Genomic DNA, 15,920 nt, shown 5'->3' on the forward strand with positions numbered 1-15,920 from the left:
CTGCTTCCCAAATGATCCAGAGTTCATCCAACTTCAGCTCTGGTTCCTTAACTTGGCTTGTCAGGAGCTGGAACACTTCTTGCAGATGAAGTTGTCAGGGATATTGCTGGCTTCCCTGACAACCTACATTCTGTAAGAGCCTTAGCTGCCATTCCCACTGTTGATGACTAAAGGAACAAATTATGATATCTAAAACTTGCTCTTAGCTGTGCCTGTGTGTGAATCTTTATTTTTCTTCAAAGAGAGTGGCCTTTTTTTTTACTTCAATTCCTGCATCACCCCCTATTCACTGAAGCCCCTTGAGCCAAAGCCTTTCCACTGTATCTCAGCCTACTCCAACAATGACTGCTCCTTCAAGCCCAAATCGGCAAAATACAGTTGAAGAGGTAATTGTTCAGGATATTGGTTTCTCAAGAGAAAGTAATCTTTTAACAAACAAATTCCTCTTCTTTAGCAACAGCTTGTGCGCATGAGGCTGAACATGTGACTGAAACAGGATCTCGTGACAAAGATGGAGAATTATTTGTGTTCTACTTCTGAGAAAATGTTAATTCATTAATAGAACGTGCTATACTATAAGGGATTCTCCATCTATGAAACTGCGTAGAGTTGTTCATGCAGAAGGAATATCTGTGAAACCTATTTGACTCAAAGTTGACCTCTCGTATACTAACATGTAGCCCCCTTTTTTTTAAAAAAGAGATCTGGTCCTCAACTGCTTCATTGTTGCTGACCACTATCAGCGAATTGACTATTTACCCAACCAACTTCCACCTACCAATTCCCACAGCCTAGTCCTGGTCCAGAACCCTCTGTTTTATAGCCCAATTGATGATCCTACTTTATTCCTACAATTTTTATTTTTCTCCATCTTCTGACATACCTGACTTCAAATGTAGCCAATCTAAAAAACTTGGTCTCTCGGGAGTTAGGAGAGAAATTTCTTCATGCACTTGGCGCTGATAAGCTTCCCCTTTTTAAAGGAGCCAAATGCATTTCTGAATTTCATGGTAGTGAATCCATGAACAAAGTGTCTTACCTCTACAGCTGCTAATCATATTTAATGACTTTCTTGTATTCTAGCTACTGGGCGAGTTTTTAAATTTTGTGATATTTTAGAACAGAATACTACAGTACAGAACAGGCCCTTCGGCCCTGGATGTTGTGCCATCTTTTTTTTTAAAGTACTAAACCCTCCCTACCCAGTGTGCCTCTCCAGGAGTCTAATGTTTCATCTTCCACCATCATCCCTGGCAAGGCATTCCAGGCACCCACAACTCTGCATGTTTTATTTTTTTTTTTTAAAACTTGCCCTGATGTCTCCTCTGAACTTCCTTTCCTTCGCTTTGTACTCATGACCTCTGGTGTTTGCTATTCCTGCCTCGCATAATCTTGTAGACCTCTATCATTTCCTCTCATCCTTCTATGCTACAAAGAGAAAAATCCCAGCTCTGCTAACCTTGCCTCCTAAGACTTGTTTTCCAATCCAGGCAACATCCTGGTAACTCTCCTCTGTACCCTCTCCACAGCTTCCACAACCTTCCTATAATGAAGTGACCAGAACTGATCACAATTCTCTAAATGTGGTCTCACCAGAGATTTGTAGAGTTGCAACATGACCTCTCTACTCCTGAATTCAATCCCCCTATTAGTGAATCCCAATATCTCACAGGGCTTCTTAACTCCTATTAACTCGTGCAGCGACCTTGAGAGGTGTATGGATTTGGACCCCAACGTCCCTCTCTTCATCCACACTCTTAAGTAACTGACCATTAACCTTGTACTCAGCTCTCTGGTTTGTCCTGCCAAAATGTATCGCCTCACACTTGCCTGGATTGAAATCCATCTGCCACTTTTCTGCTCAACTCTGCATCCCATCTATATCCTTTTGTAACCTTCGACAACCTTCAGCTCCATCCACAACTTCTCCAACCTTTGTATCATCAGCGAACTTGCTGATCCATTCTTCCGCCTCTTCATGCAGATCATTTATAAAAATCACAAAGAGCAAGGGTCCATGAACAGATTCTTGCAGTGCTCCATTAGTCACTTGACCTCCAGGCAGATTACTTTCCTCCACTATTACTCTGCTTTCTACCTGAGGCTGGTTTTTTTTAAAATCCACACAACCAAGGTTCCATGGATCCCATGGCAAGATATTCTGAATGAGTCTCTCATTGGGGGTCTTTGTCAAATGCCTTACTAAAAATCCATGTAGACCACATCTACTGCCTTGCTCTCAATTTCTTTTGTTACCTTCTCAAAAAACTCATTTACGCTCGTGAGGCAAGGCCTTCTCTTCACAAAGCCATGCTGACTATCCTTGAGTAGATTGTATTTCTCCAAATGCTCATAGACCTACCCTTAACAATCCTCTCCCAATAGTTGCACACTGTTTTGCTTTGCCTGTGAATTCCCCAATGAAGAATGGCATACCCTCCATAATCTTTTTTAATTTAAATTGCATAGACATCTTGCAGATGCATAGAATTAAAACGTTCCCACACCAACTTTAAAAAAAATGAAGAAATTGTGTTTTTTCCTCATAGATGAGTGTTGTGTTATTTTTGCTATTATGTAGTGAGGTTGTGATATCAATTGGGAGTTGAGATAACAGAGAGTGCAATTTAAACTTTTTTTTAAAAAGTGGTAAATTTGAAGAATATTGCAGCATACATTTTGAACCTCGATGACTTTTTAATGAATTACAAATATTTTTTTTTAATTTCCAGGATATGATTCTACAGTTTTGGCTGGAACTAGAAAGTTGTGTTCAAAGTCATATAACTAAGCTTTTGTATTGATGAAATGACATAATTTTTAATATTTTTTCCAGTGGTGAACCCAGATAACAGTTTTGAGATGTTGATTGATCAAACTGTTGTTAATAAGGGGAATTTGTTGGAGGACATGACTCCACCTATTAATCCCCCAAAAGAAATAGATGACCCTGATGATAAAAAACCTGAAGACTGGGATGAAAATCCAAAAATCCCTGATCCTGATGCACACAAGCCTGAAGACTGGTGAGTAGAGTCTTCTGTGCAACTTCTCTCCTGCTTTATTTTAATGTTTTAAATAAGCAATAAATGCCATCGTAAAATGTCTGCATTTTTATCAGTTTGCACTTGTATTTTATAGTGTACAATTTTGAATTCTTCTACAGTTGCAAGTTCTAAATAAAGGATCTTCTTTCAGGGATGAAGATGCACCAGCAAAGATAATTGACCCAAATGCTGTTAAACCAGAGGGATGGCTTCATGATGAAACAGAATACATCTCTGATCCCAGTGCAGAAAAACCAGAGGACTGGTAATTTTTTTTTGGGTATTTTTTATTAGTATTATTTGTTCTGAAATTTAAAGTCCTGCATGGTTTTCTGCAAGATTCTTCCAAAATTGACTTTTCCCTTGGTATCCATTTACTACTTGGATGATTGCTAAATGTTTGTGTGTTGGACAAATATACAACAGGTGATTTTCAGATATACCATTTTACATGACTTTTTTTATCCAGACACTAGCAATGCATTTGTTTTGGAACAATTGTTTGATTGGCTGTCGGTATGCATTGTAAAACTGGGTAGAAATTAAGGGTTTCAAGTAAAATTCATAACTGACCTAATCTTTATGGATTTTATGATGTAGTCTGCAGGGTAGATTATCCCTATATTTGGTGTGTGACAGAATATGAGTTTTATATTGTATATAGATATGATTTTGGGAGATAATGTGTGGCAGGTTTTTTTTTAAGTGTAGGACACATACAAACACTTCAAAACAGATCTCATTTAAAATACTGGAGCTCTGCATAAGCCACACAAGCCAGCTACAAGAGCCTTTGCAAAATCTTTGAAGAGTGTCCAAGGGATTTCACTAATGGATTGGAAAGGAATAGATGAAAGAACTTAGAGGATTAGGTTAGAAGCCACAGTCTGTCTGCTGCCTGCTGTTCTAAGAGGGTCATGTGGTTCTGCAAGCAGAAGGAGAAAAACAGGTGTTTCACTGTACATGAGAGAGAGAGAGAGAATTCAGTTGAGCAGCAGCAACTGGGACTGGAACAGGACAAGCTGGTAAGCTTGTGGAAAAACCCCATTTTGAAGACTGGTTGTGAGTGCTTAGTTCAGCCTGGTCCATACAAGAGGAGAGGACTGGCTGCCTAATGTTTCACTTAAAATAAGAGAAACAAAAAAAAAGGAACTCTGGTGACCTGAAAGAAAGACGTTATCATCTGGAAAACCCTAATGGGACCTTTCTTCAGCCAGGACTGACCTGGCTGATTAGAAGGGATCAGTTTGTGTCCAGCGAACAACCAATCTCTGAAAACCGACAAGAAACTTCCTGAATGGTAACCATTTACTTTTCAAGCACCAAAGCCTGGTGAAATTCATAAATATTAAATTCTGTGCAAATATAAGAATTGCTTGCGACCAGTGAACTTGGAGGAATGAGAAGTGAGATTGGACTGTAAATTAAAGAATTTTTCTAAACTTGCATTACATACACGTGTGCTTAGAATTAGAAGGGGGTTAAATTGGGTTAAGTAAGTTGATAGTGATGTTAAAGTTTGATCCTGTTTTCATGTTTAAAGATAATTAAAAACAACTTTTGTTTAAGTATCCATTTGTCTTGGTAAATATCTATTGCTCCTGGTTTTTGGGGTCGTCTGAGCCCTTAACAGGTGAGATAGTGATTTCATGAGATTGGTATGTGAACTCAGCAGTTTCAAAGTAGTTAAGGTGTTCGTGTAGTCCAAGCATTTGTTTTTGGAAGCATAATAACTTGGAATCATCATTAAATACAATGCATGCTGAATGTCTTTTCCATTTCCAGGGATGAAGAAATGGATGGTGAGTGGGAAGCTCCCCAAATTCCTAATCCAAAATGTGAAACGGCACCTGGCTGTGGAGTTTGGGAACCACCTATGATGAGCAATCCTAACTATAAAGGAAAATGGAAGTCACCTATGATTGACAATCCCAATTACCAGGTATGAAAAGATCTTAGTTGTTCAGCACTGCAGGAAATGTGTGTAACCATAAAACCTGTGTTTTATGGTTAGCTGGGAAAAAGCTAGAAATGTCCTCATCATTGAGCAGAATGGTGTGTAGTGACTATTTTCCTTTGTAATTGCTTGGAGAATATTAGTTTGTTGTTGTCTATGACTCGTTCAAACAAATCCATACTAAAGTTGAATTTTCCAGAGTTTATCAGCTGCTATACATTGTTAAAACTTTGTAGATGGTACTAAAACTTTGTTTAACGGTCAATAAAATTGACAGATCATTCTAATTCCTTATCATTTCGTAGAACAATGGAAACTAAAACTAACGTAATCTCTAACAAGCCGAAAGACTTTGCCTCAAAGGAGACACTCAAAAGAATATGTAAATAACATCTTGAAAGCTGTATACAGAATTTGCTTGGTAAAATTTCTTTTAATTTATCAGGCTTTTTTTTTTGAGGCCACTCCTTTTGAGGCTGTAAAAGAAATTTAGGCCCTGTCACCCACATTTCATTCTTCGGAAAAAAACTTGGCTTTCAAATCTCGGAAAAACAGATTGGCAAATTATTAACTGCGTAAGCATCTCTCCATTGTATATGATGTGAGACTACATCAATTTCATTGATTCTGTTAGCCACAAAAGTTCAAAACCTTATGGTTTTATTATTGATGTATTTGAGCACAGAGGTGCTATCAGTCCAAAATGTAGAATCTGTTAGTTTCATCCACAACTCTCTTAAACATTGTGCTCTCCATGGTAGCAGTTGTCAGCTCCATTCGTGGAACAGTGACTGATTTCAATGGAGCCATTCTATCCTTTCCCATTGCAAATCCACAATGTACCTGATCCTAATTAGCACTACAGTAATAGGTAACTAATTGTTCCATAACCATCTTCACATCCATGAGCAAAATGATGCAATTGAGCAGATGTCACAGTTCTAATGTTTGTGGGTTTAAAGCATCTGTTAATCTTGAAGATCCTGAATCCAACAAGTCCATTCTTGTACAATGGATTCGGGTATCTCATCATCCCAACCAATCTTTTTCCTACATAAAGTTTAAAGGATCTTGAGAGTCAGGTGACAATATTCCTAGAGGATCATATATCTAACTGATTGTTGATAGGTGAGAGGTTGGTCCTTCAAAATGATTTTGAACTTAAAGATGTCACACTAAGCAAACCATTGTCCACCTAACACCCTCCACAGGAAGCTTATCAAATTCTGTCCAAATTCTTCATTTCTTTTGCCATCTCTCTTTCAGGTATGGCAGCCAATACCTGGCAACTGTTACTTTTACATTTATGAAGTAGAAAGCCTCCTTTGTTGTAGATCATTCTTAAATCGTGATAAAGAGCTATTGCTTTTAATGTAACTACAGAAACGAGACAGTCATCCACATAGAAGTTATTCCTGATGGTGCTTATATCTTGAGAGCTAAATTGTTCCATATTTTTTGAAAATTTACTTTATTAAATCATGATGCATGTATTGAAACATACAATAAATACATACATGATATCTTAAAACTAACCCACTAGGACCCCCCCCCCCTCTAACCTACCCCAAAAGAAAGAAGGAACAATAACAGTAAAATTCATCAGTTAATTACCATGGTTGGAGTTACACTACTACTGAGTGGTAAAATTCAAATCCATATAATCCAAATACGATTTAAAAGGTTTTACAATATAAAAAATAATTATCACTCCAATTATATGTTATCTTCTCCAATGGAATACAAGACCTCAACTCTATATGCCATCTCTGAATACTCAAATCAGTCTCATTTTTCCAAGTAATTGCCAGACATTTTCTAGCTACAGCTAAGGCCAATCTCAAAAATTCAATTTGAAATCTATTTAATTCTAAACTCAACCTCTTAATATTACCTAACAAAAATACTAAAGGATCTAATGAAAATTTCATTTTCAGAATAACTTCTAAAAATTCCTTAAGTCTATTCAATAAAAGTTTTACTGTTTCACATAATAAAGTAGAGTATAAAAAAGAACCTATATCCTTATGACACCTAAACATAAATCCAAAGAAATAAAATTATATATCCTTAATTTTTCCAGAGTTGAATTTAATTGATGAACTAATTGATACCTTGCATTACAATTTTAGTCATACTATCCCTACATAAATTCATCAATCATCCTGAAAAATAAGTATAGCTAGATCTTTCTCCCATTTCAATCTAGATTTATGTAAATCCAACTTAAGAATTTTATTCTGTAATAAAGCATACATCTCAGATATAAATTCCTTCTTGCCACCCTCAGTAAGTAAAATTTCAAAATTAGACCATCTAGGTAACCGTAAAGTATGCCCAAAATTATCTAACAATAAAACTTTAATTTGTTAATAAGAAAAAAAGAGTATATGAAGATGTATCATATTTCTCTTTCATTCTTGGAAAAGAAATAAAATATCCTCCTTCATAGCAATTTAATACCCTTTTGATCCCATAACTTTAAAAGCTGATTATTAAGTGTGAAGGGGAAAAGCTTATTTTGATACAAAGGAGTTTTACCTGAAATCTTATCTTGAGTACCTATAACTTCATTTTTTTTAAATTCCATAAATCCATTAAGTGCTTCAAAACAGGTAAATTATAATTACTCAATAACTTAGGGTTCTATCTATAAATAAACTGATCCATCCTTTTCTCAACAATTTGAGATAATTCAATATTAGCCCATATCAAAGGTTTATCTATTTCAAACATCCTGTTAATAAATTTCAATTGTGCTTCATCATAATAATTTTGAAAATTAGAGAGTTTCAGACCTTCTAATTCATATTTCCAAATTAATTTTTGTAAAGATACCCTTGTAGCAGCACTGCTCCTGCAATAACACACACAACCAGACGGGTTGAGCTCAGTGAGCAGACTAGTTTATTGCAGGCTGCTGGGCTGCACTTATACTCCCAGCCTGGACCTGGCTGAGAACCATGCTGGAGGGCGCTGACGTCACCTGGGCGTCACGTGGTCCCCCAGCGCGGGTTTGAGCCCCGTGCTGGAAGGAAGGGAAATCCCCGACAGCGCCCTCCAAGTGGCTTACAAGCGGGGTGGGTTCGCCTGCCTTATGGTGATCCACCACACCCTTACCATTTTATCCTTCCATTAAAAATTTCCTCACCGAAGCATTTTTTAAAAGAATCATTTTTTTAAAAATTGAGGAATCTTACAAGGAAAAGATTGAAATAAATACTGAATTTGAGGAAAAATATTCATTTTAATACAATTAACTCTTCCTATTAATGTAATGGGTAAATCTTTCCATCGATTCAAATCATGTTTAATTTTAGACAATAACGGCAAATAATTTAATTCATATAAATGACCATAATTACAATCTACCTTAACACCTAAATACTTAAACTGATCCAACCATTCACAATATGCCTACAAGAAGAATAATCCATTTCAGCTAATGACATAATCTCACTCTTTTTCCCTATAAATTTTATAACCTGATATTTCACCATTCTATTCCAATCTGTCATGTAAACACCTCAGAGTTCTGAGGTTCTGTTAAATATATCAAAACATCATCTGCAAACAAATTAATTTTAAATTCATCAGATTTCACCCTAATACCTTTAATATTACCATCTTGTCTAATCATCTGAGCCAAAGGTTCAATGACTAATGCAAGTAGAGCTGATGACAAAGCCTTGTCTAGTCGATCTGGTCAACATAAAAGATGAAGATAACTGTCCATTTGTCACAACTCTAGCAGTAGGAATTCTATATAAAGCCTTAATCCAACCAATAAAAAGGGCCAAATTTAAATTTCTCTAAAACTTTAAATAAATAAAAATCCCTCCATTCTACTCTATCAAAGGCCTTTTCTGTATCCAATGAAATAACCCAAGAAGTGTTAATTAAAGAGATCAACTTCACACTATTATCTGCTGAATAACTTTTTAATAAAACCCGCCTGATCTAAATGAATTAAATCTGGTAAATATTGAGCCAATCTATTAGCTAGAAGTTTCATTACAATTTTATAATCAACATTTATTAACCAAATTGGTCTATAAGACCCAGCTTTCAATGGGTCCCTATCTTTCTTAAAAATAACTGTAATAATTGCTTGAGAAAAAGAATCCAGAAAATAATGAACCTCTGTTGCCTGTTTCAATGCTTCCATCAATAATGGAATTAATAAATCCTGAAATTTTTTAATAAAATTCAAAAGTAAAACCATCATCCATCCCCTGGAGACTTCCCATTTGGCATGGATCGAAGTGCATCTATCACTTTAGCAGTAAAAGAAGCATCCAAATCTTTAACGATCTTGCCCCTCAAAAAAGGTAAATCTAGATCAGATAAAAAATTACAATTTTAACCTCATCCTCCACTACTTGAGGTATATAATTTTTCATAAAATTTTCTAAACACGTCATTAATGAGGTTTATATGTAATCTTTGATTCATCCCTAATAGCATTTATTGTTCTAGAAACTTGTTCAGTTTTTAACTGCCAAGCTAATACTTTGAGCTCTTTCCCTTAATTCATAATATCTTTGTCTAGTTCTCTGTAATAACTTCTCAAACTTATGTTTGTAATGAATTATATCGTAACTTCATGTTAGTTAAATGTATTTTCTTAACTTCCGTTGAATTTTGCTGTAAATCTTTTTCTCATATCTCTATCTCCTTCTCTAATTTACTTACATCAACTACATGTTATTTCTTAATTTTACCAGTAAAACTAATAATTTGTCCCCTGAAATATTCTTTTAAAGCATCCCATAAGACAAATTTACTATTAACTGAATCCACATTTATTTTCAAAATCAACTATTTGATCTCTTATAAAATTACAAAATTCTACATTTTTCAACAGCAAAGAATTAAATCTCCATCGATAGTATTATCAATTCTCTCTGAACCAGTCCATGTTGTTAATAACAAAGAGTTCTCTTCTATTCAGCCTTCAATACACAACCTTGCAATTGTGCTGATACCAAAAATAAATCTATTCTGGAATAAGAATCATGTCAAAGTGAATAAAAAGAAAAATCTTTCTCTTTAGGATTTAATCTCCTCCATATATCTACTAAATTCATATCTTTCATTAACACCATCAACTGTTTAGCCATTTTAGTCCTAACTACTGTTTTTGGAGATTTATCTAATAATGGATCCAAACAACAATTAAAATCACTTCCTACCATAATTTTTTCATGCGCTTGATTTAAATTAAGAAAAGAATCCAACATAAATTTCTCATCCTCTATATTAGGAGCATAAATATTCATTAAAGTCCAAGACTCTGAACAAATTTTACAATTAACAATCACAAGTCTACCAACTGACTCAATAACTGATTCCAATTTAAAAGATAACTTTTTAATATTCAAAATAGCTACTCCTCTTGCTTTTGAATTAAATGAAGACACTGACTTGTTCAACCCAATCTCTTTTGAATTTCTGATGTTCCTTCTCAGTCAAATGTGTTTCTTCCAAAAAAGTAACATCAACCTTCAATTTTTTTAATATACGCCAATACTCTTTTTCTTTTCATCAGTGTTAATTATTAACATTAAAAGTAGTAAAATTTAAATTAGCCATTCCAATTCATTTCAAAAACCACCTTACAACACATGATGGAACTCCTCTCCATGGCAATCTCTCAAAAAAGACTAAAAAATCTCTGAAAAAGAAAAAAACCCCAAAAGAACAATAATGCTGGAGTACAGTATTACCTCCCTCAATTATGCGGGAGTGACCAATGCCACAAAGTGGCCAATGACTTCGGAAGGGTCAGTAGTCAAACCACACCCCCGCCCCAAACAGAATGAAAAACGTAATAATCAGCAAGTCATTTAAAGTATGATATGCTTCCTCCAGATCTCTATTAACTTGATCATTGTTGATATGAATTTCTTCTCTTGCCCTCCATTCTTCTCCTGAACTGGTGCAGGCTGTTGAGAAAATCTTTCTTGACTTTTCATCTGTTTATTATCCGGTAGAGAATTAGCAAAATGTGAGAGCTTCAGCATCGTCACTAAAGAACTGAGATTGAAAGTCTCCATAAAAAAAACTATAAATACAGCAGGGTACCGAAAAGCAAACTTGTATCCTGCATGTTGACGGAAAATTCTCAAAATAAAATATTCCCCAAAAAAAAATATTTCTTGAACCTTCTTTAAATTCAGTGTATTGTTGTTCGACAGCGCTTCTATTATTAGGAATGCATATATCCCTTTTCTTCAAAGGTAATCTAATGCAATAATCATGAATTAGCTTGGCAGTTTTTGTCACCAATTCCAAGAACTGCTGGTCTTCTTTTGTATTTTTTTCCCCCTGGACGATGTGTAACATTTTGGGATGCTTTTGACTGCATTTGTCGCAGCTGAGTTACTTTTTGCAGTTTTTGCTGATATGTCCTTTACACAGACAGCCAAAGCATACTCCATTTTCCTTCAAAAAAGCAATTTTCTCGCTATTGCATCTTTTCCATCCATGCACACTTTTCCAAAGCACGCTTATCATTACAAAACAAACATTTCTTCACAACACGTAACCTTTCATTTTCCTTAATTTCTTTATCTGGCACTGCCAAGGAGGTGGCAAATTAATTTTTTTCAATTTTGGTTGAATATATAATTTGGACCTCTCAACTTCTTTACTTCAAACTCTCATATATGGCTGATCTCCATCGTAAAATTGCAATATCCTCTTAGAACGAGACCGTAAGCTTGTAAAGTGTCATCCCATCTTATTGACAACTATGAAAGAGCCTTCTGTATACAAGCTGAAAATGTTTCTTTAGTAAAAACAGCCTTTTCGAATCCTTCGTTCAGGGCCTTATGATGGCAACTCTTTACAAGTTCATGTGGTTGTCCTCTTGTGAACTGCTCCAAATAATGCAGACAATCCACCAAGCTTTGGCTCTTATTTCTATACTGCATTCAAAGTTTTTTATAAATGTTTCAAATTGAAGTTTTTCCCCTCAAAAACTGGAATCTTTCTTTTGGGCAGAGAAGAGAGACTAACTGTGTTAACGATGCAGCCATTTCATCTTGCCTTCTCGTGCCTGGACGTAAGTTACTTTGTTCACCCAGATTTCTATTACCTGCTGTGAGCGAGTAGTATTTAGCTTCATAAGATGATGGCATTAGGCTCAGATCTCTGTACACTGAGTTCATTATTTGGGTTTGTGATTTGGCACCATTGTGCCATAATCTGTTTAGTTTGGGACCATGAAAGTCTCATAACCGTAACACTGGTTCTTCTTTGATATTAAATATTTCATTTTTCTGTTGTCCTCCCTCAAAACGTGACTCCAAAAACTTTAAACACTTTAGAAAATTTACTTTGAGCACCAATTACTTCAGAGCCTTCGAGTGCCCTCGACTTGGCCTGATTAACAGCAATTCTTTTGTCCAGTTCCAGTTGCTCCTTTTGCCTTTTTATCTATACTTCCTCCTTTCTTAGCTGCTCCTCCTGCAGCTCCTTTTCAACCACAGCTGCTCCCATCTTATCTGGTTCTCCCACTCATCTAAGGCCAATTTAATTTGAAGCCTTTCTTTTTCTGCTTCAAGAGCTCCTGCATCAGCCTGAACCTTTATATGTGTGGATGCAGTACTTGAAACTCTGGAGCCTGCTGTAGAACTCCTCTTGCTTCTTCTCCTGGTTCCAATATTTGATGTCATATCAACTTGGTAATATTTTATCCTGTATGTCAGATGTCACCTTAATATCTGATTTTGTCTCCAATTTGGATTGCCCATCCTCCGCACCACCACCTTGTGATGCAGCTTCAGCCATTTCCATGTAACTGATCTTGGTTTCTCTTGATGTTTTTTGCAGTAATTCTATGGGATTTATACTCCGAGCAGCCATTACCTTCTCTCTGTCTATTGCCTCATTCAATCTTGCTTGGAGTAGTTTATTTCCACTTGTATCTAATTGTCACCTTTGCAATTCTTCAAGTTCAGTGACCTTCATCTTCTTGACACGTAGCTCATCAGAGGCAGCCGCTTCAGCGGCGGCCGCCATATTACCCATTCAGCTGACCTTTGCACACAGACCATCAAACATACATAACAATAACTCCAAAATCAAAACAGTCCTCAAAGGACAAGCAGCAAATTCTCCAAACTGTTTTCTAACTTCCAATAAACATAATGGAAGGAATCCTTTATTATGGCTTGCCGTTTCTTCAGTGGCCTTGGTGATGCTATTGACGATCATACCTCTTTGAGTTTGGATTGCTCCAAATAGCCCAATCGGTCCAGTCTGAATTCCAAATCCATTTTCCAACTTTATATTGTCTTAAATTCTGTATTTTATTGTCTTGGAGGATATTAAAAGGTGGTTGTTGTTGTCTGACTCATTCAAACAAATCTATACTAAAGTTGAGTTTTCCAGAATTTATCAGTTGCTATACATTGTTACAAGCTGCTAAAACTTTGTTAGACGGTACTAAAACTTTGTCTAAGTCAATAAAATTGTCATATCAATCTAATGCCTTACCATATCGTAGAACAAAGGAAACTAAACTCAAACTCGGGTGTAATCTCTAATAAGCCATAAGACCTTGGCTCAAAGACTTTGCTAGGGATACACTGAAAACAATATATAAACAACATCTTGGAAGCTGTATACAGAATTAGCTTGCAACTTGCAATTCATTTTAACCCTTACAGTTGTGAAGGAAATGAAGAATGGAGTGATGTTAACGACTGTTGAATTGGGAAGGGTGATGGGATAATTGTGCCCTATTATGCAATTCACTCTTCTCTTTCTAGGCTTGTACAATTGGATGCTTTACCAAGTGATAATTGTCTCAGATGGAAATGTATTAAAAAAAAAATACAGAAGTTGGACCATAAGACTTGACATTAGATTTTGGCCATTCAGCCCATCGAGATTGCTCTGCTATTCACATCACAGCTGACATTTTTCCTTTCAACTCCATTCTCATGCCTTCTCTCCATCACCTTTGACTCCCTTAATAATCAAGAACCCAATGTTTTGGTCTCCATAGCCATCTCTGGCAATGAATTCCACAGATCCACCATCTGGCTGAAGAAACTTTATTTTCTATTCTAAAAGGGCACCTTTTAATTCTGAGTCTGTACCATCAGTTCCTAGACTCTCCCACTACTGGAAACATCTTGCCCACATCTACTCTATCCTGCAATTTCAATATTTAGGCACACCTCATGTTAACCCTCTCATCCCTAGGGTTATTCTCGATAACCTTCTCTGAACCCTTCAACGCCAGTACATCCTTCTTTGCATTAGGGTTCAAAGCTATTCTTAACGCTCTAATTCCATCTGATCACTGCCTTGTAAAGCTTCACCATTATATTTTTACATTTCTGTTCTAGTCCTCTTGAAAGTTAACATCTGCTTTCCTTGCTACTGACTCAACCTGTAAATTAACCTTTAGGAAATTGTGCACCAGGATTCCCAAGTCCCTTTGGACCTCTGCTTTTGAATTCTCTTCCCCATTATTTTTTTTTAAAAAAGGCTACTTTATTAATTATACCAAACTGCATGACAACGTACTTCCCTACTAGTTTGTAGAGTTCCAGAGATTAACTTTATTTATCTATTTTCTCCCTGTTCTGTATTCAGACATCTAATTTTAATCGGATGATTCAATGCAACCATCAGCACTGAAATGGAAATGCTAGATTAGGTGGCATTTTTTTTTGGCATATAGAAGTATTGTGGCTTGCAGGTTTATACATTTTTTTCACAGCCAGATTCCCACCTTGATTGGCAGATGATGCGATTTAAGACTAAATTTCAGACGAAGCGATCACGTGACCCTCCTTAATCCACATTCCCATTAAGTTTGATGGAGAGGCCACATGACCCTCAAATCCACACTACATTTTACCCCTCAGTAGTCACACCACTTGTCAACCATCTATGTTGATAATGTTATAGATGTGTTGATTGTAATATACAATGGTTAACAGAAAAAGAAAAGAAATCTTCAACAAACAGGTAGCTCTACTTGTACTAAATGACGTATACATAAACCACGCAATCAAAATACACAGGTAACACAGGAGCCTTTAAAATGAGAGACAAGGCACATCAGGGGAAGATGATGTTTCTGGAAATGACAACGTTTTACTAGTTCTCCCCACCCCCCAACTGAACTGAGTCATTGTGTTCCCAATGGAGCAGGGTGTTGCAGGAAATGCTTCCCAGTGTGAGAAGGGAGGAAAAATAAATTTAGTCATTGACTCACATGTCATCTCTCTGACTTGCCTGGCATATGTGTACCTTTGCCACCAGCATCAGCACCAGTGCCATCTCCATCTGCAAGCAGGTAGTGCAAGGCCATCCTTGGAGTGCTGTAGCCCTTCCTTGATCAGCACCTCCCTTGTATTGGCCATCCATCTGGGTGCACCCCTTCATTGTGAGGCACACAGCCCAAATGTCCATCGCTGTGCTGTCCCATAGGGAAATAGGGTTTGGCCCGACAGGCGTAAATCCAGGGTTTGCCAGTGGATCCTTGGGAGTGCGCCACTTTCTGGGCTACCATCTAGCACCAGAATGCTGTTCCTGTTTACTTTCTCTGTGCATGGACCAGTGTTGACTGAAGTAAGTGAACATATCTGCTCTGGCTCCCTTAATGGACTCACAGGGAGAGTCAGAACTGTGTATTGTCTGAATTAAGAGTATTTTTTTTAAAACAGTTTCCTGAAGCACTCATCCCATGGAGAATTATTAGGAGTGGTGTTATGTGGGGGGGGGGGGGGGGAAGTGTCATTACCTCAAGATTATCTAGTACAAACAGCTCTGGTAACTCATAAAGCGGGGTTGGTGTATGTAAAAGACCCTCAACTGTGTGTGCTGGAGCAGCGACGTAGGTGCTGCAGTCTGGCACAGTTATGCCAATTACCGGAGGTGAGAAGAGA

General features: G+C 36.7%; 1 protein-coding gene across 8 annotated transcripts in view; it reads left to right on the forward strand.

Annotated features, from left to right (window-relative positions):
* LOC138757654 (calnexin-like) overlaps nt 1–15,920 on the forward strand; it is an 87,010-nt gene that overhangs the window by 50,106 nt on the left and 20,984 nt on the right. For all 8 annotated transcript variants that reach the window (XM_069925325.1, XM_069925327.1, XM_069925328.1 and 5 more), the window contains 3 exons: nt 2,837–3,026; nt 3,199–3,312; nt 4,833–4,989. In XM_069925325.1, coding sequence (XP_069781426.1) covers nt 2,837–3,026; nt 3,199–3,312; nt 4,833–4,989 — 461 coding nt within the window. The remainder of the gene's footprint in view (nt 1–2,836; nt 3,027–3,198; nt 3,313–4,832; nt 4,990–15,920) is intronic.

This window comes from Narcine bancroftii, chromosome 3, assembly GCF_036971445.1.
Source record: "Narcine bancroftii isolate sNarBan1 chromosome 3, sNarBan1.hap1, whole genome shotgun sequence".
Classification (NCBI taxonomy): domain Eukaryota; kingdom Metazoa; phylum Chordata; class Chondrichthyes; order Torpediniformes; family Narcinidae; genus Narcine; species Narcine bancroftii.